At 41.1% G+C, this 25,090-nt stretch overlaps 1 protein-coding gene across 1 annotated transcript in view; it reads left to right on the top strand.

Annotated features, from left to right (window-relative positions):
- HIBCH (3-hydroxyisobutyryl-CoA hydrolase) overlaps window positions 1-25,090 on the top strand; it is a 225,500-nt gene that overhangs the window by 11,729 nt on the left and 188,681 nt on the right. The window contains exons 2-4 of the mRNA XM_082260054.1: window positions 5,811-5,853; window positions 7,336-7,476; window positions 18,717-18,801. Of these exons, the coding sequence (XP_082116180.1) occupies window positions 5,811-5,853; window positions 7,336-7,476; window positions 18,717-18,801 (269 nt within the window). The remainder of the gene's footprint in view (window positions 1-5,810; window positions 5,854-7,335; window positions 7,477-18,716; window positions 18,802-25,090) is intronic.

The following is a 25,090-nucleotide window of genomic DNA, read 5'->3' as shown; positions in this document are numbered from 1 at the left end:
AGCATACAAAAGTAGTTTAAAAACTGATATTTATAGCATGACAAACCCTCTATACAGAGGGGCAGTAACATCATTAATTAGGAACAATTAATTAAAATCACATGGAGAAGAAACAACAGCACAGAAAAACCAAAAGGAATAAGATGTCACATGAGCACTAAAAGATATTTTATATATCATGCAAGACAATATAACAATGTATGGTTTTATCAAATAAAATTTGCTCAAAAATTCATGCTAAAAAAATATTTATGTCTATCCTATTGTTCAAACCATGTGGTTTCCTAGTGTTAGGGGTATGAATCCACCACATTGCACGTTTAAGTAGAATGGGATGGGTATCTCCTCCTCTTAAGGGTTTGACCTGTTCAACACTGAGAAATTATTATTTAAATTTGTCAATTTCTCATTGTTGAAATGGTTAAAAAAAACCTAAAGAGTTGCCAGGCTTTCTGACTAAGAATACTCATGGGAGTGGAACATCCTGGCTAGAGCACTGGACTTCAGTCTATGGAATTCTATACAAAGCAGTATAGCTAGGGTAACTTCTTTGCCAAAACCTTTTTTTTGGATAGAGGGGAGATAGATCAGATCACTTGTCAGTTTTTGCGGTCTGTGCCCCCGTTAAGGAGGTTCACTCTGTTTATTATTTATTTTAGCGTTGATAGCAAAGGTAAAAGAAAATCACAAATTTTGGGTTTTCCCCTGAAAAATAATAGAGGGGGAATCTTCCAATAGGGACACTAGTTCAGGACAGGCGGTCCGCTCTCATCCGATCCCCCATAGAGAGCAGCGGGGCTGTGACACCTCCCTCTCCGCACTGCAAGCGGAGACGGAGTTGTCATCCGCCGGCTCAGCGGGGATCGGCGAATCGATCCCCGCTGAGCAGCACGGATCCGCCTATGGAGGCGGACCGTGTGAAAGAGCCCTTAAAGTGTAAGTTCAACTTTACAGAAAATCGGTAAGGTGACCTTACACTGGATCCCACCCCCAGTCCTGCTGTATCCTGCAGTCAGACACCGGCAAGCTACTTTAGTGGTCCAGGGATTTGAAATCCCTGCTTCTTGCTCTCCTCTCCTCGCAGCTCATAGAAGGGGCTTGATGGATTCTGATTGGTCTGCGCCGTCCATGTTACAGTGCTGATAAATTGGAATGCCTCTTTTCTGTACATGCTGAGAGGTATGTGCACATTTGCTGGTACACATCAGATTACATGCAAGTTCTTTAGAAATGGATCAATCCCCTGAGGGGAATCTGTGACGCAACGTGTTGGGAGGGGCCTATGACCTCACGCTTTAAACAGGAAGTATGCAGGCACCATCTTTGCTGACCAATTTCTAATGCCTAATGGAGGGGGAGGTGTTCTGTAGTCCTAACACACTTTTGGTCCTTGGGTGACAATACTATTTTTTCCTAGATAAAACACAATGAGTGAGCTACTTTAGGATAGGAAGTGTGTTTTTCAGAGACCACATGTGTTATCTTATAGGTTGTATAGCTGATACTATAACTAATTGAAATGTGTTTGGAAGTTTGCAAACTCTTTAACAGCTTCCTGCTCTGTCTATAGTAAAATGACGGCCAGAAGCGAGCTTTGCCATTTTAAGTGGATATCCTATAATGTCCTCCCAGGATCGCTCCTCATGTGCGTCCCACGGAGCTGCGTTGCAGAGCGATCTGATGACAAATCAGTGCACTGATGCCCATCTAATGTGATCTCTGTGACCAATCACAACAGATCACATGACAATTCTACACAATAGATGCCTTCCATTTATGCCATTCATTGTGTTTTATTGTGATGATCTCTATGACTAGTCACAGTGAGGACATGGTACATACAGGGCCAATCACAGCCCATATATACCATGTGATTAGCTGTAGCTAATCACATTAGTGTACACTGAATAGTACACCCTATTACTATGGTAACACTGTATTGCTCTGGTCACAATTCTAAAAGAGAAAAAAATTTAATAAAAAAGAAAAAAGTATTTAAAATTTTGAAAAAATAAAATTGATATATATATATATATATATATATATATATATATTTTTTTTTTTTTTCCACATACTGTCACAAGTTAGTGTTCCTGGTCACCACCATGCCAGTTATATGATGATGCTATACTGCACTGGTGACAGTATGTAAAAAATAAATAAATACATTATGAGAAAAAATATATATTTATTTTTAATTTCTTCATTTTCCAAAGAATTGTGACAAAAAATTACAACTTCAAAAAACTTGCAATGCCTCCTACTAAATTACTAAAAAAAAATGGCGCCACCTAGTGGTGAATTATTATAGTACCTTTATAGAAGCAGCCATCAATATTCGTGAATGCCAGAATAATGTGAGAGTGTTTATATTTGAGGCCCCCAGGACCAAGCTCATCTATATTGGAACCTTCCTTTCTTAGAATAACCTTTTAAGCCTCCAGTGGCAATACCAGACCTGTAGAACTTCCTGATGATACAAACTGTGAAATGCATTGAGGTTAGTTACAGTGGCACTTCTGGTGACATCACATCCGACACGGTGTGACACAGTTGGAACGCACACCGGAACTGAGCGGCGTTCCAAGCCATACTCGAGCTGTACCAAGTAGTGCTGCTGTTTGACACTAGCATTTGTAAGTGCATATTTATTTGTATCTTTTAATCTCACACATTAAAGACATTATTGCGCGATTACCCGCCTAATATTTTTGGGGAATTCTTGGCATCACTCAATTCCTGCTGCAAACAAGAAAAACAAGCTTAATACTTCACTATAGCCCAGGGGGGGAAAACCACAGGTCTGGTGTTGGCACTGGAGGCTTACAAGGTTATCCTAAGAAAGGAATGTTCCAATATAAGTCAGCTGGGTCCTGGGGGCCATCAGAGGCCTGGTGAGTGGCTTGTTTGCACATGGGTGGAGGAGCACTGTTCACAAGCACCTTTATTTAAGGAAGATACGGAACACTTATCACTATTGGTGGTCTATGGAATCATTAATTCATCATAACGTGTATATATTATTTTTTTATTTCACTGTGTCATTTTATAGTTTTTTCACTAAACAGCTCCTCAAATATAAACAGCCTCTTACTAAATACCTTGGACTGTCTACTTGTACTTTCCAAAAAGGGTTCATTTGGTGGATATTTGTACTGTCCTGGCAGTAATGAGATCATCATGAGTCATGAGGCCATCGGTACATTAGGATTGATTGACTTTTTAGATATACACTGAAAAAAATTATAAACGCAACTCTTTTGTTTTTGCCCCCATTTTTAATGACCTGAACTGAAAGATCTAAGACTTTTCCTATGTACACAAAAGGCCTATTTCTCTCAAATATTGTTCACAAATCTGTCTAAATCTGTGTTGGTGAGCACTTCTTCTTTGCCAAGATAATCCATCCACTTCACAGGTGTGGCATATCAAGATGCTGATTAGACAGCATAATTATTGCACAGGTGTGCCTTAGGCTGGCCACAATAAAAGGCCACTCTAAGGGTCATTTCACACGAACGAGCCGATGAGATCCGCCTGTCAGTTTTTTAGGCGGACCAGATCAGATCCTCCATGCATCCCTATGGGGCAGCGGATGTCAGCGGAGACAACTCCACAGACACCCGCTGCTATCCGATTCCGATCCTATCTGTGAAATCCGGGCGGATGGAAGCCCTATTTTCCATCTGTCCAGCGGATCGGATGGGATCAAATGAGAATGGACAGGCGGTCCGTTCTCATCCGATTCCCCCATAGAGGACAGCGGGGATCTGACAGCTCCCTCTCCTCACACAGAGCGGAGACGGAGCTGTCATCCACCTGCTCATTGGGGATCGGCGGATTGATCCCCGCTGAGCAGCACAGAGTCCGCCGGTGGAGGCGGACCGTGTGAAAGGAGCCTAAAATGTGCAGTTTTATCACACAGCACAATGCCACAGATGTCACAAGTTTTGAGGGAGCGTGCAGTTGAGAGAGCTGTTGCCCGTGAATTGAATGTTAATTTCTCTACCATAAGCCGTCTCCAAAAGAGTTTCAGAGAATTTGGCAGTACATCCAACCGGCCTCACAACTGCAGACCACGTGTAACCACACCAGCCCAGGACGTCAACATCCAGCATCTTCACCTCCAAGATCGTCTGAGACCAGCCACCCGGACAGCTGCTGCAACAATCAGTTTGCATAACCATAGAATTTCTGCACAAACTGTCAGAAACTGACTCAGGGAAACTCATCTGCATACTCGTCCTCATCGGGGTCTTAACCTGACTGCAGTTCGTCATCGTAACCGACTTGAGTGGGCAAATGCTCACATTCGATGGCGTCTGGCACTTTGGAGAGGTGTTCTCTTCACGGATTAATCCCGGTTTTCACTATACATGGCAAATGGCAGACAGCGTGTATGGCGTTGTGTGGGTGAGCTGATGTCAATGTTGTGGATCGAGTGGCCCATGGTGGTGGTGGGGTTAAGGTATGGGCAGGCGTACGTTATGGACAACGAACACAGGTGCATTTTATTGATGGCATTTTTAATGCACAGAGATACCGTGACGTGATCCTGAGGCCCATTGTTGTGCCATTCATCCACGACCATCACCTGATGTTGCAGCATGACAATGCAGGGTCCCATTTTGCAAGGATCTGTACACAAAACCTGGAAGCTGAAAACATCCCAGTTCTTGCATGGCCAGCATACTCACTGGACATGTCACCCATTCAGCATGTTTGGGATGCTCTGGGTCGGCGTATATGACAGCGTGTTCCAGATCCTGCCTATAGCCAGCAGCTTCTCACAGCCATTGAAGAGGAGTGGACCAACATTCCACAGGCCACAATCAACAACCTGATCAACTCTATGCGAAGGAGATATGTTGCACTGCGTGAGGCAAATGGTGGTCACACCAGATGCTGACTGGTTTTCGGACTCCCCCAATACAGTAAAACTGCACATTTTAGAGTGGCCTTTATTGTGGCCAACCTAAGACACACCTGTGCAATAATCATGCTGTCTAATCAGCATATTGATATGCCACACCTGTGAGGTGTATGGATTATCTCATTAAAGGAGAAGGGCTCACTAACACAGATTTAGACAGATTTGTGAACAATATTTGAGAGAAATAGGCCTTCTGTTTATATAGAAAAAGTCTTAGATCTTTATGTTCAGCTCATGAAAAATGGGGGCAAAAACAAAAGTGTTGCATTTAAAATTTTGTTCAGTGTATATATATATATATATATATATATATACCATTGTTTGTGGACTCTATACCTTTCCTACAGACTAAATAATATACACTGATTTGGGTTATTATCACCAAAGGAATAATGCAGTATAAATGTTGGCCTAAATTTATGAAGAAAGATTTATTTGCAAAATGTTATTACAGAAACTAAAAAAAAACATGTTTTTTTTCAGAATTTTTTTGTCTTTTTTCATTTATTTAGCAAAAAATAACCCAGTAGTGATTAAATATCACCAAAAGAAAGCTCTATTTGTGTGAATAAAATAAACATTTTATTTGGGTACAGTGTTGCATGACTGCGCAATTGCCATTCAAAATGTGATAGCGCTGAAAGATGGCCTGGGCAGTAAGGCGGTGAAGGTGTCCGGTATTGAAGTGGTTAAATACTCGATAGAGAAACAAAGGTTTGATAGCATTATGTAGGTTATTAAGTATACTACAATTTTCACAGTATTTTAACATTAAATATTTTATCTTTTTTTGTTTGAATGTTTTTTCAAATGCAGAAAGAACCTATTAAGTAATAAAATATATCAGTAAAAATTGCCATGTATTTTTGTGTTTAAGGCTGATGTCCCTAAACAGATTACACACGATTTCACAACATATGGTAAGTACAACTTTGAAATCTAAGGTAATAATAGGTCCCCATATTATTAGTGTGCAGCCAAGTATTCCATAGTTATGGATTGTGAGTAAAGTACATAATTGGCTTTATTTATTTCTTAGCAGATGTTATGTTCTTTCATAAAATGTACAGGTTGATTGCCTGCCATTCTGACACTGGGGGGAGTTGCACATTATTTGGGTATTGATAAAGAAGTCCATCAACTACTTGAGAGATGTGTTGCTGATACTGTGATCTGACTGCCATTTTGTGATACTGTATAAGGATTTACATTAATGGATTAGTCCACCTAATCCATAGCTGTCTCTTTAGGCTGCTCTTCTGATATGGCCTACAGATATGTCTGTATCTCTTCATCTCCATTACATGTGGGGGGCAGGGCAATTGGTATTTTACAGAATATAATTAGGAAGGAAGATAATGTTTGGTACAGCTCACAAGAAGTGACAAGGACATGACATTTCTGGCAAGATCATCAGGTATTTTTTGTATTTGCTGAAAATGTTCTAAAAAAACCCAAAAAAAACAATGCAGCCACCACATCTAAGTAATGTAAGCTACATTATATTGCATTTTTGCTCTTGGGTTAAGTCATCCCAATGCCTAACGTAGTATGGTCCTTGTTCTCTGCTGCCGGCTCCAGAATGACCGATTCTCCAACCTCAGAGTTGTAGAGAGGGGTGTTGAGAGCACGTTGGGTTGGTGAGTGATAGGCTGCTGCAGCTGTCTTTTGATTAGCTGGGAGGAGGAGAGAGCAGGGGCGTGGCTTGCCAGGAATGGAACAGTAAATTCAATTTAAGATAGTCAGCTTGTTTTTAATAGTGCAGGCTCCAGGGCTGTTGTCCCACTTCTACCTTCTTTTTCTAGTAACTTAGTGACCTGGAAGAGGCATGCAGCCAGTGAAGTCTGAGTAGCAAGATTCCAGTTCTGCATGCCTGTTTCAGGTCAGTGAGCCACTAGGCCAGGGGTCTCCAAACTTTCTAAACAAATAGCCAGTTTACTGTCCTTCAGACTTTAGGGGGCCTGGAATGTGGCCATTGGAAGTAGAAAATGTCCTGGCATCAGTGGGAGTAAACAATGCCCCATCTTTGGTGTCAGAGGAATTGTGCCCTATCGTTTGTGTCGATGAGTAGGAAGAATCATGCCCCATCATTGGTGTCAATGGCAGAAACCGTGTCTCATCATTGGTGTTTTTAGGAGGAACTGTGCCCCTTCGTTGTTGTCATTGGGAGGAATTGTGCCCCTTTAGTGTCAGTGGGGGAATTAATACCCCATTGTTGGTTTCAGAGAATTAATTATTGTCCCACAGCACTATAATTTTTTCTTTAAACATGAATTCACTGATGGCAGTTCCTATATTTATATTATATTTTTTCTGTAAAGTCTTTAACTGCCTTTATTTCTAGATACTATTTGCCTTCATTATATAAGGTTTCCTTAACACAAACTTTTTTTTTTCTTTAGACCATGTCTAGCCATTCTCCATCAGAAGCAGAGGTCCTTCTAGCAAGGAGTGGATGTGCAGGAGTGATCACAATGAACAGACCAAAGGCTCTCAATGCCTTAAACTTTAACATGGCTCGCCATATTTATCAACAACTTAAAGTAAGTAAATGGCAGGCAATAAACTGAGGTGCATATTTTGCTTTTTGTAAAGAAAAGATTCCGCACTACGGATGTGGGGGAAAAAGGGCTGCAGCCTCCCTCGGATGTAACCAAAAGGTTATATCTAAGAGAATAATTCACATTAAGGGGTGAGGGAATATGGCGCTGCCTGGGATAGGATGTAGGGGAAAGTATGTACTCTGGGGGAAGTAGAGTAATAGTGAAATTGCTTTAGAAATATAATAAACAGATCTCATATATAGACAATCCCCTATGCAAATCTAACCAATCCAACTGATAAAAATAATAGAGTGCCTTAGATATATAGAGAGATCATATATAGCAGCCTGATATAGTCGTATGAGGAAACGCGTACAACGCTGTCACGTCACTTCCTGTTCCGGTTTCTCTGTGGAGCGAACGGCGTTCCTAACATCCGCATACCCTGCTGTTTTTACTACTGTTATACTGCTTTTAATATGTGAGTACACAACCTTTACTTTAATAAAAGTGATTTTGCAGTATTACGCTATGTGTCCCCCCTTGTTCATTTTATATGAGAGACACACCACTCGCTACTGGAGGATAGGCTGGGACTGTCTTAACCGGCTAGCTGAGGACCCCTACTCTGGAAATAGGAACCCAGGATTACCATCCATGACCACCTAGGACTGGGCACCCCAATACTGTACCCCTCAGTGTATATTCCCTGCCTAATAACCCTGTGTGGGGTTGGGATCTCTGGTGAGTGCATCTTATATTAGAGCAATCTTGTGCACTCAAACGCCACAGCATCACCCTCAAGTCCAGTCGGGCAGTACAGCATGAAGATTGATAGCCACCACAATATGGACTATTTATTGTGATTCATTCACCATTCTATATTGTATCTGAGTTCACCCACACTTGAATATTTCCTTTTGACTGTTTTCTCCAGTCATTGGATTTAATTAAATTCATATATTTTATTTACACACCACCAAGTTATTTTGGGATGTCAGTCATTACTTTTTTCCCTTGAATCATTTATTATTACCTACCATATCTAAGCACTGGGTCACTGTTACTGGGCTTTCAATTTGATACCCAGATTGTTGCACTATATATGCACAGTCACTTTATATCACAATGTTTCCTCTTTTGTACAATTCTGTGTCACCTAGTCACTTTACTGGGCACACACCCAGGTAGCCCAGACCGCTTCACTAGTCACTTTATTTTATATCGTCATATATTTTTTATGCTTGTGTGTTGGATTTGCACAATCAATGATTAGCTATATATGATCTCTCTATATTCTAAGGCACTCTATTATTTTTATCTGTTGGATTGGTTGGATTTGCATAGGGGATTGTCTATATATGAGATCTGTTTATTATATTTCTAAAGCAATTTCACTATTACTCTACTCCCCCCAGAGTACATACTTTCCCCTACATCCTATCCCAGGCAGCGCCATATTCCCTCACCCCTTAATATTATGCTTTTTGATGCGCTTTGTTGGTAGTGTTCAGTAGGGGTGCGCATCTACACTGGTCTCACGATTCGATTTGATTATGATTATCATGTGAACGTTGCGATTCGATTCGATTCCGCGATGCATCACGATTACTGCCCATGCCCAGCCCACTGCTCAATGATTTTCAAAACTTTTCATCAAAAAAAAAAAAAAATCAAGCAGTCAAAAATTAAAGAATCATTTTTATTTTCATCTGCTCTTAAAGGACACTTCCCTGGACCCTGGCCTGCATACATATAGCAAAGTCTGAACTGAACATAACAGAGACAGACAACAACACTATTTAGAAGTAACAGTAATATAGTATGGCATCAAACTGTAGAAGAGCATAAAAGAAAAGAAAATATTAATATAAATGTCTAAACCTTTTAAGGTACAACTAAAGGCAAAACTTTTATTTTTAATTTGGAGATCATATATTAGAACATCTGTCATTGTTTATTGCTGTCTATGTCCACGCTGGAGAGATTCACCCTCTCTATTTGGCCTGTGTTTTACCATTATTATTGAAAATAAAAATAAAAACCCCCAAATTTTGTGTTATTGGGATTTCCTCTCACTTTCAGTTTGGGACAGAAAGTGAAGGTAATTTTCCACAATGAGGCAATCATGGCAAAACCAAACCTTACAGATGTAATAATTAAATAACCTTCCCTTGCGCTATCCAATATGAAAAACAAGTTTTGCCTATAGTTCTACTTTAAAGCCAAGATAGCGGCCAGCCAGCCAGCCAGCCAAGCTTACCACCTATAATATTCTTGTCAAAATAGTCATCATAAATCCCCACAAAACAAGAAACAAATCCTTTATGTGAATACGCGTTGCGATAAATTCCAGATGTGCCGTAACTTGTCCTGTAAACAACTTCAAAACAGAGCACTTCCTGACTAGCAAACATCAAGGTGAACCTGAAACATAGTGCTGCAGAACTTCCAGGTTCACTGTGATGATTGTTTGCCCCTGCCACTTCCAGTCAACTCAAGTGAGTTGATGGCTGATAGAGGGGAGTTACTGTATATAAGCTCTCGAGTCGTCACTTAGTCACTTTACAGAAAACGTTACCTGTCCTGCAGTCTACCACGATTACACCTAACTGAAGCCAAGCCACTATTAGAGGAAGGAAAACCCTTGACAGAGTAAATTGCAACTGAAGCTTAAACCTTGAGTAAATCTTTATGGGATCAAAAATATACACACAACAATACCAAAAAAAAACCACACGATTGTCTGAATCAGAATCATGAGAAAGGTTTGGCACTGGTACAACTCAAAGTACATGAGGTTAGGTCAGGTTTGTGTGTATTTGTGATCCAGTAAAGATTTACTCAAGGTTTTAAGCTTCCATGTATGATTTATTCTTTCAAGGATGTTCCTTCCAGTACTGTGGCTGGCTTGCCTTCAGTTGTCTAGATACTTTTAGTATTTGTTTGGTTGAGGGAACCCCCTAGATAGACACTTTAGTGTGAAAATTCTAAATGGACCAGCTTTGAAAACAAGCCATTCTCCATCTCTAGTGCCAGAAAAGCTGTAAAAAAAATGTAAAATGTTCCAGGTTCACTGTGATGATGATTGTGTTTTCCCCTGCCACTGCCAGTCAACTAAACACAGTATGTGTTGATGAATTGATGCTAGAGCTGCGTTATAAGCTCTTGTCACGACACTCAGTCAATCACGTTACTTAATCCAAGCCAAGCCACCATTAGAGGAAGGAAAATCCTTGACAGAATAAATCGTCAACTGAAGCCTAACCTTGAGGAAATCCTTATGGGGGTCACATTCACAAACTCACAAATATAGTAATATTACACATACAAGTAACATCCAATACCGAAAAATTGGTGTATTATTTGTGCTCCAATAATAAAGATAAGATTTACTCGAGGTTTTAAGCTTCAATTTATGATTTTTTCTCTCAATGATTTTCCTTCTTCTAATGGGGGCACCGTGGCTTGGTGTCAGTTGTCTAGAAGGAAATAGTATTTATTTGATTGAGGGTTAAATAAACCCCTAGACACTTTCTAGTGTGAAATATGTGTGTATATATATATATATATATATATATATATCAATAAAAAGAAAAGAGAAGGCGCCTGGCCCTTTAAATAAAAGATTGTTGAACCTGCTGCCCTTTTAGTTGTAATAAAACAATAAATAGGTATATATCATAGGTAAAAAGGCGCTGGTAATCTTAATATATCACGTGTTATAAAAATTAATAAGTGATTTAAAGTGTAATATATGTGATTAAAAATTGCTACAAATATATATATGATCTACTATTGGTGCAATTAGCAAAGAAAAGTGCATACCAGTGCAATTTCAATTCAGAAGTGTTTGTGCTTCTCAAAGTAAATTAATCCACAAAGGTGTGGATCAGTGAACCAATAAATAGATATATAAAGAATTCCATACAAAAATCACGTAAGAATATGTAAAAATATAAATATATAAATGTGCTCCAAGTAGTGTTTAAAAGTCCAGGCAATAGCATGCAATCAAAATTGTGCTTGGTGGATTCTTATTAATCCCTTCACAGTGCTCCAGGTGCTGGGATGTGACAACCGTCAATTAAGAAGTGCTTGTGCTTCTCAAAGTAAATTAATCCACAAAGATGTGGATCAGTGAACCAATAAATAAATATATAAAGAATTCCATACAAAAATCACATAAGGATATATAAAAAAATCACATAAGAATATATAAAAAAGTATAAATATATAAATGTGCTCCAAGTAGTGTTTAAAAGTCCAAGCAATAGCATGCAATCAAAATTGTGCTTGGTGAATTCTTATTAATCCATTCACAGTGCTCCAGGTGCTGGGATGTGACAACCGTGGCCTCTTACCAGCTAGCAGCAGGTCACAAGGACCCCCAACGCCTGTGATCCCTTTATTGGGTGGATCAAACCTCTCCTCGATTGCTTGGATCTCTGGCTCCTATATTACTCGAGTTGGACCATGTAGTCCCCCCATACACATGCCTGAGGACGCTCGTTAAGCGAAATGCATTGTGGTCAATGCTAACCAGGAAGTAACACACAGAGGCATTCGGAACAGAGGCTGGGATACACATCCACCGCCGCAATACAAAGAAGGGGGAAAGGAGATACAGGGTGCTGCAGATCCCCGGAGAATATCTTCCTAAGACCCAAAAAAACGATTTTGTACTGCCGAATTGCCCAGTGCCAGGAGGGCACAACAAATAGTAAGAGGCTAATTGTCACCTTATAGTGTATGTTTTTTGGAGAATAAAACAGTATTTCACTATTGGAGGCTATTTGTTCTTCTATATCTTTATGTGTATGGGGGGACTACATGGTCCAACTCGAGTAATATAGGAGCCAGAGATCAAAGCAATCGAGGAGAGGTTTGATCCACCCAATAAAGGGATCACAGGCGTTGGGGGTCCTTGTGACCTGCTGCTAGCTGGTAAGAGGCCACGGTTGTCACATCCCAGCACCTGGAGCACTGTGAATGGATTAATAAGAATTCACCAAGCACAATTTTGATTGCATGCTATTGCTTGGACTTTTAAACACTACTTGGAGCACATTTATATATTTATACTTTTTTATATATTCTTATGTGATTTTTTTATATATCCTTATGTGATTTTTGTATGGAATTCTTTATATATTTATTTATTGGTTCACTGATCCACATCTTTGTGGATTAATTTACTTTGAGAAGCACAAGCACTTCTTAATTGATGGTTGTCACATCCCAGCACCTGGAGCACTGTGAAGGGATTAATAAGAATCCACCAAGCACAATTTTGATTGCATGCTATTGCCTGGACTTTTAAACACTACTTGGAGCACATTTATATATTTATATTTTTATATATTCTTATGTGATTTTTGTATGGAATTCTTTATATATCTATTTATTGGTTCACTGATCCACACCTTTGTGGATTAATTTACTTTGAGAAGCACAAACACTTCTGAATTGAAATTGCACTGGTATGCACTTTTCTTTGCTAATTGCACCAATAGTAGATCATATAAATATTTGTAGCAATTTTTAATCACATATATTACACTTTAAATCACTTATTAATTTTTATAACACGTGATATATTAAGATATATATATATATATATATATATATATAGTGGAATATGGACAATCTTCCAAAACAAACCATCTCAGTGCTATAAAGCTATAAAAACTGGCAGTGACTGGCAGTGGGCAGACCAGACGGCACTTCCTGGATGTGCCAAAAATCATAAAAAAAAAAAAACATGAATTACTGCAGTAAACAAGCAAATTGTCATTTGGCATCTGCATGGCGATAGCGTGGACCCGCCGTTGTTCATTGGGGTGCCTAGCTGAGGTCAGACAGGACTGCACGCATTGTAGTCCCATATGGGCTATTTCTTGTTTTCACCATCCACTTTTGGTAAAACTCCCTTTTTATACTATTCACCTATGCATTCTGAGTTGAGCACACTCTCTGTGTTTGCATGTTATTCAACATGGTACACATAGGTCTCTTTCCTATGTTTATCTCTTTACATTTCTGTTCACGGTTTTATTCTTTAATACTTTGTTTTATCTGCCCACTTGGCATTCACATTTTCCGGTTTCCTTCTTGGGCCAGTTTGGACACATTATCAGATTTTTCTTAACTTATAAATTACTAAATTATACTGATATCACTATACATTTATACTTTTTAGATCTTTTTGGTCACTATGTGTCTCCTCCAACATTCTCCGGATTATATCTGTGGGATCCGGTGTTTGCCTCGACTGGGTATTTTTCCCCTCTTGGGGGGATCTTTCATGCCACAGCCCGGGGTCAGACTTTGCTCAGGGCGTCTCTGCTCTCCCTTTCCAATATTGGACCTTTTTTAGATGAGTGACATCATGGATCAGCAACCTGATCATTTCCATCTAAGGTAGTTAATACGTTATACCTATCTCCAAATAGATTCAGATATCCAAAGAGAATTATGTATTCTAATACAAATTCATATTTTCAGATATATAATTTTCATTTAAGCTCCTGATGAATGGACGGTGGTCCATGAAACACGTCGAGCCTACAAGAAACTAAGATGTTTAAATGTATTGGATTTAATATTGAGAGATTGATAGTCCACAGATGTATTGTTGAATTACAGTGGGTACGGAAAGTATTCAGACCCCCTTAAATTTTTCACTCTTTGTTATATTGCAGCCATTTGCTAAAATCATTTAGGTTCATTCTTCTTCCTCATGAATGTACACATAGCACCCCATACTGACAGAAAAACACAGAATTGTTGACATTGTTGCAGATTTAGTAAAAAAGAAAAACTGAAATATCACATGGTCCTAAGTATTCAGACCCTTTGCTCAGTATTTAGTAGAAGCCCCCTTTTGATCTAATACAGCCAGGAGTCTTTTTGGGAAAGATGCAACAAGTCGTTCACACCTGGATTTGGGGATCCTCTGCCATTCCTCCTTGCAGATCCTCTTCAGTTCTGTCAGGTTGGATGGTAAATGTTGGTGGACAGCCATTTTTAGGTCTCTCCAGAGATGCTCAATTGGGTTTAAGTCAGGGCTCTGGCTGGGCCATTCAAGAACAGTCACGGAGTTGTTGTGAAGCCACTCCTTCGTTATTTTAGCTGTGTGCTTAGGGTCATTGTCTTGTTGGAAGGTAAACCTTCAGCCCAGTCTGAGGTCCAGAGTACTCTGGAGAAGGTTTTTGTCCAGGATATCCCTGTACTTGGCCGCATTCATCTTTCCCTCAATTGCAACCAGTCGTCCTGTCCCTGCAGCTGAAGAACACCCCCACAGCATGATGCTGCCACCACCATGCTTCACTGTTGGGACTGTATTGGACAGGTGATGAGCAGTGCCTGGTTTTCTCCACACATACCGCTTAGAATTAAGGCCAAAAAGTTCTATTTTGGTCTCATCAGACCAGAGAATCGTATTTCTCAATAAAACATAAAAGTGTAGCGCTAAAAATATTGATAATCACAAAAATGATGAAAAAGTGTCCAAATGAATGAAAACTAATAATCACAATAATGTGTATAAAAGAGAAAGTGTCCAAATGAATAAGTCCCAAAGAGAACGCTGGTGTAGGGTAAAAACATAGATCCGCATGCACAAGATTCCAAGGGGGGATTCTTCCCGTGACACCAAGGGTATGTGAAGGAGGGGAGCACCTCTGTGATGGGATATAGTAAGCAGCTTACCAGATTTCCATGGCTGCTCAACTTAATGAGTCAACCTCTCCCAGCTATTAATCAAAACCACTGAAGGTCAGATGTTACGTGGATACTTTTTCAATTTAAAGGAACCGCTTCTCAAGGTGCGTGGAAGGATCAATATAAGATTGGCACTCCTCAGTATTTTTCATCAATCATAGATGGATATGTGAAGAAAAGAAAGCGAGGCCCATAGCGTAATCCCGTATAAACTTGTAATCTTATTTATTAAAAATTATACTCACAATATATCATGAATTGATAGGCATATCAATGGCTAAGCAAGGGATGAAGGTGCGGCGTCCCGCAAAAAGTCCCAGGCAGCAAATGGTGAAGGCCGGCTAATTCGCCAGACGCAACGTCCACACGCCCCCTGGAATTAGCCGGCCTTCACCATTTGCTACCTGGGACTTTTTGCGGGACGCCGCACCTTCCCGCAAAAAGAGAGGCAGAGATGGGACTTTACAATATTTTTCCTTTTCCTCTTCTGCCTTGGCATAGGGGTCTTGGGTTCTATTGCACCTTCAGCGTCAGTGAAAGACTGTCCCAGCAAAGTCATGAGCAGCGATGTGGCCTTTCTTTTGGGAGGAGAATGTCTGTCCTTGATTGGTGTTTCTTCTTCCAGAGTTACTTTTCCCCTAGGCACTACATCCACATTTGTCCTTCTATTAGATGTAATCTGTGTTTGAACAAAAGAGAATAGAAATAGTATAGGAAGAGCACACACTGAACTACTGCCTGAGTGCGATTCATTCTGATGGGATGTGAAAACCGCACAGTGCACACAGTAGTCGAAGCAGTTTCCGCACCGCATCAGTGAAGTGGGACTTACACAACACTGTAGCTGAGCTACTAGCTGTCAGGGAGGAAACATGATGGAATTCAAATTACCTCCAAAGATGCAGCCTCCTCAGTCACTCCTCTGTATATCTCCAATCTCTCCTCCTCTGTGAGAATAAAAGGCAGTCCCTTAAAGGGAGGATCCAGTACAGAGGCTGTATGAAGCATCTTCTTCCCTGCCTCAGTGCTGTACCTCTTCAGGAGATCTGCTTTGATTGCATTCTTGATCTCATGGGTGTATCTCCCATGGTGTCTGTCATGCTTTGGAGCAGTTGTGCATTTAGAGGGGCAATGAGAGACACTGTTGGGTTGCGCTCTTCTGACATCAGCAAGGTTGCATCCTACATTGGCTTTAATGCACTCGCAGCGTCCTCTGCATTTGATACATCTGTTTCGTTGAGAGTGCAGAGATCAGACTCTCCTTTTCTGACTTCTGGAGACAGCAAGATGGCACAGACTGCAGGTTAGTGTTCTAAGATCCTCTTGACCATGTCATATGCACTGTTCCATCTTGTTGGCACATCAGTTATTAGCTTATGATTCTTCAGGCCCAGACATTTCTGTTTCTCTTTTAGACAGTGGCTTGCTCTAGTGCTGCGGTGAAAGAATGTGGATATTCGTCGCACTCTACCGGGAAGCCTGGAGAGCATGGCCCCTTTCAGTGTCCGCTGACATGCAAGATTGAGTGTATGGGCAAAAATTTTTCAATAGGAAATTTACCAGCTTAAGCGGCAACTATCATGTCCGCCGCATTGTCGGTCACAAGCACTACAGATTTATCGGACAGCTGCCATTCTTCCACGACATGAGACAGTAGCTCTGCCAGATGAGCACCCCTGTGAGACTCATAAATGGCTCTCGTTTTTAACACATGTGACAAGACCTGCCAGTCTTTAGTAAAGTAATGTGCTGTTATTGTAACATAGGACTCCATTGTGGCTGAAGTCCATGAATCACACGTTATTGCTACTCAACTGGCTTGGTTCTTTGAAGCAATTACCTGAGCTTTGGTTTCGTAGTAGAGTGGAGGTATAACGTTTTCTGTAAAGTGACTGTGTGACGGGATCTTATATCGTGGCTCTAGCGTCTTCAGCGGGTAGCGAAACATGGGGTTGTCCACAACAGAGTAAGGCTGTAGGTCCTTGGCGATGAAAGCTGCCACAGCTTTGGTTAATTTCTTCCCTTTTTCAGAGTTGGGTGGAAAAGTTGACAGTATGCCATAAATTCTTGACTGACCTGGGTCTATTTCCTTGGAAGTGGCACTGGTGGTGGTGACAGGTGTTAGCATCTCAGAGTAAAAACGGCTAACATGGTTTCTCAAGTTCCTAGTATTCCCTAGGTATTTCATTTTTGTGTGACAGGCTTTACACACATCGTGTGTCTTGTCCAACTCGCGCTTCCCTGTTTGTTCGTAAAATCCAAAATTTGCCCAGATGTTTGCTTTTCAAACGCTAGGTGCATTTTTTATCTCTCTCTCTTTTTCTCCTTCTGTCAATACCATACCACGTATGTCACGGAGATGGATGACGTAAGTTGTCAAACTCTGTCAGTGTTAAAAAAAAAAATATAACAAAAAACAGAGGCCACCATCACAGTTACTGCCAGTCAGCCACGCTTCCCTTCCCACCCAGAGATACAGAGACCCCTAATTGTCACTCCCTTCTCAGACCCCATAACACAGCCATCTCTCCAATCTTCAACCTGTAAAAACACAGAGTCAGAGAGAGTCTACAGACAGAGAGTGAGACGGTGACCTATATCCCCCTTTCTCATCGCAGACTGAGCCAGAGACCCCCCTTTCCACAGCAAACTGAGCCAGAGACCCCCCCACAACAAACTGAGCCAGACACCCCCCTTTCCACAGCAAACTGAGCCAGAGACCCCCCTGTCCACTGCAAACTGAGCCAAAGACCCCCTTTCCACAGCAAACTGAGCCAGAGACCCCCCCCCACAACACACTGAGCCAGAGACCCCCCTTTCCACAGCAAACTGAGCCAGAGACCCTCCTTTCCACAGCCAACTGAGCCAGAGACCCCCTTTCCACAACAAACTAAGCCAGAGACCCCCCTTTCCACAGCAAAATGAGCCAGAGACCCCCCTTTCCACAGCAAACTGAGCCAGAGACCCCCATTTCCACAGCAAACTGAGCCAGAGACCCCCCTTTCCACAGCAAACTGAGCCAGAGACCCCCCTTTCCAGTTTCCACAGCAAACTGAGCCAGAGACCCCCCTTTCCACAGCAGAATTAAACAGAAAGGCTGACCCCCCTTTCCACCGCATGCATTGCTTACAGAGCCCCCCCCCAGTTTCTACCGCTGACTGAGACAGAGGAGGAGAGGGAGGGCGTGGGGCGGCCGGGTGACGTAATTTCCTAATCGATGCGGCCATTGACCCAAATCGATGCCGAATTGCGAACGGTCGCATCGCGATACATCGATTAGCAGATTAAATTCAGCAGGCCTAACGTTCAGCATATTAATTATTTTTTTTGCATAAACAATCATATATTGCTAATGACAAAAACATCATATCAGTCTACAGTGAAATATATTGCATACTGTATGCACTTTTTTTGCATGTATTCCTTCTTATTAGCACCATGCTTTGAATTTTGTATCCAACATTGTTGATTTAATTTTTTGGGGTTACCTAACTTCCTTTGCTATTTTGTTCTAGCTTTGGGAAGAAGACCCAGACACATTTCTAGTAATAATTAAAGGCTCTGGAGGCAAGGCATTTTGTGCTGGAGGTGACATCCTTGGTAAGGGCTATTTGATTTAATTAGTACTGTAAGTTTCTGCTGTAAATGTTTTCTTCTTTTGTACAACCACAAAATCATAAGATTTACAGAGATGTCAACCCATGGAGAAGCTTACCAGGGTGACATAGTAGCAATAAAAAGAAAGAACAGAGGCGACTCTAAGTGTAAACCTTTTGAACATTTATTGTGGCATGTAGACATATATTCACTCAAATTTGGTTGTATGACAAAACGGCCTGTAAATAGAATGAAGAGCTGAGTCCCCTTGTGAGTCCTAGGCAGTGGGTCCAGTGCTTCTGGGCTGATGGACGAGCTTCTCCTCTTCTTACGCTGGTCGCTTTCTCCCTGGATGTGCCAGCTTCCGGGGAGAGGAGGTGAAAACGAGGCTTGAATCGCACCCCGGACGCGCCAGTGACATCACAATAATGTGACGCGTTTTGGAGCATGCACCGTATGACCTGGTGCGCTACTTTCTCAAGCTATGAATGGACTAGGGAAGACAAGAGAAGTCCCTTCATAGCAAGTAAAATAGGAAATTATGTACAGAATGAGGCCTTTTGAGGTACAACAAATAAATCAGAGGACAAGGACAACACTTCTTTCAGTGTTTGACCTTGGTATTAGATTTGTGATTGTAGTAGATGGTGCTGTGAACATCACAGCAAATATATGTTTACAATAGAGTGCTGGTGACAACTTTTTACTAATGTACAATACACAACCTGCAGGGACATTCAGAAGTATTGCATGTCTCTTCTGCAACAAAGAACCTGCCTGTTTGCATCTTTTTTTGTTTTTTTCTGCCTTTAGTTCTGCTTTAACCACTTAAGCCCCGGAGGATTTTCCTGCTCAAAGACCAGGGCCTATTTTGCGATTCGGCACTGCGTGATTTTAACAGACAATTGCGCGGTCGTGCGATGCTGTACCCAAATTAAATTGATGTCCTTTTTTTCCCACAAATAGAGCTTTCTTTTGGTGGTATTTGATCACCTGTGCAATTTTTATTTTTTGCGCTATAAACAAAAAAATCGTACATTTTGAAAAAAATAATATTTTTCAAATTTTTTTATATGAAATTCCCCCCCAAAAAATGTAAAAATCTAAATTTTTTAACATTTTAGGCCAATTTGTTGTCTGCTACATATTTTTGGTAAAAAAAATCGCAATAAGCGTATTTTGATTGGTTTGCGCAAAAGTTATTGCATTTACTAACTAAGGGAAAGATTTATATAATTTTTATTGGTTTTTTTTTAACAGGTAATGGCGGCGATCTGCGATTTTTTTTGTTTTGTTTGCGGGACTGCGACATTGTGGCGGACAGATCGGACCCCTGACTAACATTTTTGACACTTTTGGGGGTACCGGTGACATTACTACAGTAATCAGTGCTATAAATATGCACTGTTTCTGTAAAAATGACACTGACAGGGAAGGGGTTAACTTTATTAGTGATCAAGGGGTTAAGTGTGTCCCTAGGGGCATGATTCTAACTGTAAAGGGGCGTGGCTTGTGATGTAACAACAGAGACGTATGATCCTACATAGCAGGATCGTGTAGTCTCTGAAGTTACATCAGGTAGAATGACAGGCGGCTTTGTTTACATTAGCCGCCTGCCTTTCTCCCTCTCTAGCGGGAGATCGCGAGTGATCGGTGGACATCACTCGCACGGGGATGGGCAGGAATGAGCGGGCGCGGGAGCGCACCTCCGGCGGCGTGCGCTCTCCCCCTAGAGGCTCCTGGGCGAGCGACGTAGCCCTACGTCGGTTTGCCCAGGAGAGCCAGACTGCCGCAGTAAATAGTCGTGTGGCAGTCGGCAAGTGGTTCATTTTGTTGCTAAAATCAACCAAAATGGTGGCTACTTATATCATCACTAAGTTACCCTCCAGGCTCCTGTGGAGCCTAACAAAACATGCTCCTGCCCATTCCCACTCCGTTTCTCCCAGGCACCTGTTAGCCAATTGGTAGACATACAAAGAATGATCTAACTTTTGCGCTACTATAAGTGACTATACAGGTGAAAAATAGGAATTCAATTAAAACAATTACCTGTGACAAGATGTGAATGTCCTAGATAAACATGTATAAAACTGTAATTGTAAAGGTGAAGCGCTACCTCCTCAAAACAAAATAAATCACAATACCAAATATAATCCTGAACTGTAATAGTGGTGCCGCCAGTTGGCAACAAAATTGAGTACACTCCAAAGTTAAAATGTCCAAATTGGGCCCAATTAGCCATTTTCCCTCCCCGGTGTCATGTGACTCGTTGGTGTTACAAGGTCTCAGGTGTGAATGGGGAGCAGGTGTGGTAAATTTGGTGTTATCGCTCTTACTCTCTCATACTGGCCTCTGGAATTTTAACATGACACCTCATGTCGAAGAACTCTCTGAGGATCTGAAAAAAAGAATTTTTGCTTTACACAAAGATGGCCTAGGCTATAAGAAGAATGCCAAGACCTTGAAACTGTGCTGCAGCACGGTGGCCAAGACCATACAGCGCTTTAACAGGACAGGTTTCATTCAGAACAGGCCTCGCCATGGTCGACCAAAGAAGTTGAGTGCACGTGTTCAGCGTCATATCCAGAGGTTGTCTTTGGGAAATAGATGTATGAGTGCTGCCAGCATTGCAGCAGAGGTTGAAGGGGTGGGGGTCAGTCTGTCAGTGCTCAGACCATACCGCACACTGCACGCCGCACACTGCATCAAACTGGTCTGCATGGCTGTCCTCCCAGAAGGAAGCCTCTTTTAAAAATGATGCACAAGGAAGCCTGCAAACAGTTTGCTGAAGACAAGCAGACTAAGGACATTAATTACTGGAACCATGTCCTGTGGTCTGATGAGACCATAATAAACGTATTTGGTTCAGATGGTGTCAAAAGTGTGTGACGGCAACCAGGTGAGGAGTACAAAGACAAGTGTGTCTTGCCTACAGTCAAGCATGGTGGTGGGAGTGTCATGGTCTGGGGCTGCATGAGTGCTGCCGACACTGGGGAGCTAAAGTTCATTGAGGGAACCATGAATGCCAACATGTACTGTGACATACTGAAGAAGAGCATGATCCCCTCCCTTTGGACACTGGATCGCAGGGCAATATTCCAACATAACGACCCCAAACACACCTCCAAGATGACCACTGCTTTGCTACAGAAGCTGAGGGTAAAGGTGATGGACTGGCCAAGTATGTTTCAGGACCAAAACCCTATTGAGAATCCATGGGGCATCCTCAAACGGAAGGTGGAGGAGCGCAAGGTATCTGACATCTACCAGCTCCATGATGTCATCATGAAGGAGTGGAAGAGGACTCCAGTGGCAACCTGTGAAGCTCTGGTGAACTCCATGCCCAAGAGGGTTAAGGCAGTGCTGGAAAATAATTGTGGCCACACAAAATATTGACACTTTGGGCCCAATTTGAACATTTCCTCTTAGGGGTTTTTTGTTGAGAGCATTTTAGACATTAATGGCTGTTTGTTGAGTTATTTTGAGGGGACAGCAAATTTACACTGTTATACAAGCTGTACATTCACTACTTTACACTGTAGCAAAGTGTCATTTCTTCAGTGTTGTCACATGAAAAGATATAATAAAATATTTACAAAAATGTGAGGGGTCTACTCACTTTTGTGAGATACTGTATGTAAAGCGCTGTGTAGATTAACAGTGCTATATACTGGAAAAAAAAACCATATAGAACTTATACAATATGAAAATATCAAAAGAATTACTTCAACTCACTTGATCAACTGGAAAAAAAGTTTATTGGTATCAAACAAATGGAAATATCAATTTAATAAAATGGTACCACCTCACACAATCTCATCATACTGATAAAAAGCAGTTACAGGTTTTTTTTTTTAAACAATCTTCATTTTAAATTTGCAACAAATCACAAAAACATAGAAGACGATGGGAGAAACAGCACAGTTACAGTTGACTAACACCAGTGACCAAAAATATCTAAATACACTTTCCCCTTGAACATTTTAATGCCAGGAAATGGGGACAACGTTGTCTAGTGATATTGGATGAATAATAATTAGGGATGCTCGGGAAAAAAAAAGAAAAACATTTTAAACAAAGTCCAAAGTATTATGTTTGATGGATGGGAGATTCCAGCAGTGATGCATGCACAGGTCATGTTCCCCTGGATAAAACGTAGGAAGGTGCAGTGGTCTAGATGAGGTTAGTTGATCAAAGCTTAGGGAATTCAACTCTACTTATAGGATAAGCAGAGGACCATGCCTGCATGGCTGTACCAAAGAATGTCAACATACAGTGGGGAAAATAATTTTTTGATCTCCTGCAGATTTTGTACGTTTGCCCACCTACAAAGAAATGAAGGATCTATCATTTTTATGATAGGTGTATTTTAAATGATAGAGACAGAATATCAACAAAAAATCCAGAAAAAACACATGATACAAATGTTATAAATTAAGTTGCAGTTCAATGAGTAAAATAAGTATTTGAACCCCAAGCAAAACATGATTTAGTACTTTGTGGGGAAACCCTTGTTGGCAAGCACAGAGGTAAGACGTTTCTTGTAGTTAGTGACCAAGGTCGCACACATCTCAGGAGGGAATTTGGTGAACTCTACAGATCTTCTCTAAATCCTTAAGGTCTCTTGACTGTCGCTTAGCAACTTGATGTTTCAACTCCCTCCATAAATTTTCTAAAGGGTTAAGGTTTAAAGCCTAGCTAGGCCACTCCATGATCGTAATGTGCTTCTTCTTGAGCCACTCCTACCTTGTCTTGGCGGTATGTTTGGGGTTATTGTCAAGCTGAAAGCCCCATCCATGACCCATCTTCAGTGTTCTAGCTGAGGGAAGAAGTTTCAACTCCCTCCATACATTTTCTAAAGGGTTAAGGTCTGAAACCTAGCTAGGCCACTCCATGATCTTAATGTGCTTCTTCTTGAGCCTCTTCTACCTTGTCTTGGTGGTATGTTTGGGGTTATTGTCAAGCTGAAAGACCCATCCATGACCCATCTTCAGTGTTCTGGCTTAGGGAAGAAGGTTTTTTTTTCCAAGATTTTACTGTACATGGCCCTGTCCATTGACCCCTCAATGCGTCAAAGTCGGTCTGTACCTTTAGCAGAGAAACAGCCCCAAAGCATAATGTTTCCACCTCCATGCTTGACTGTAAGGATGGTGTTCTTCTTCATAAATAAAATGTTAATTTTTAATATTTTGTTGAGAATCCTTTACTGGCAATGACTGCCTGAATCTTTGAACCCATGGACATTACCAAAGATTGGGTTTCCTCCTTTCTGATGCTTTGCCAGGCTCTAACTGCAGCTGTCTTCAGTTGTTTTTTGTTTGTGGGTCCTTCTGCCTTTAGTTTTGCCTTCAGCAAGTGAAATGCATTCTCATTTGGGTTGAGATTAGGTGATTGACTCGGCCATTGCAGAATACTCTACTTCTTTTCCTTCAAAAGTACCTGGGTTCCTTTTGCAGTGTGTTTTGGATCATTGTCCATCTGTACTGTGAAGCGCCGTCCAATTAACTTTTTTTGCATTTGGCTGAATCTGGGCTGACAGTATAGCTCTAAACACTGCAGAATTCTTCCGGTTGCTTCTGTCTTCTGTCACCAATGACCCAGTGCCACTGAAAGCCACGCATGCCCATGCCATCAGACTGCCTCCACCATGTTTTACAGATGACGTTGTTTGCTTTGGAACTTCTAGAATAATAATCTTTTAGGAAGCCTACCGGAATTAGGTGTGCCAATCAATGAAATTACATTGGATGTAGGCTTTGATGTTGTCTTGGCCTGATAACCATGCCACTAATCAATCAACAGTACATAACACTGGAGGAAAAAGTTGTACCTAATCTCCCTCGGAGTGGGTATCCACTCCACTCACCTATGTGGATAATACACAAATTTCTAGAACAACGAACAAGAATAACACCTGCTGTCAAAAAAAACAAAACAAATGGATGCTAATTTTAGGTTTGCAAATGTCTGTCTTCTGTCTGGATGTTCCAAAAAGTTTCTGGGACAATGTTCATTGATACTGACATCAAATTGCAGCCATCACCTCAACTAAGATGCCCTTGCATGGTTTGAAGAAAGCTTTTAAGTCAATGAATCCCTGAAATAGGAATGAACTGATGCAGTTTTGGTTTGATTTGAATTATGGTCTAAATTTTCTTTTAACACTCATGCAATTCAGATCTGCAGCTATGGAAAATAACAAATAAAAATTAGTGCTGCTAATTAAGGTTCTACCAGTTACTGAAAACCACGTACTAACTTTTGCCTGGACTGTGAATGTTTAAAGCAGAAC

The sequence above is a fragment of the Pelophylax lessonae genome (assembly GCF_965119305.1).
Source record: "Pelophylax lessonae genome assembly, chromosome: 6".
Classification (NCBI taxonomy): Eukaryota; Metazoa; Chordata; class Amphibia; order Anura; family Ranidae; genus Pelophylax; species Pelophylax lessonae.
Note: the sequence above shows the minus strand (reverse complement) of the source record. Positions and strands in the feature narration are given on the sequence as shown.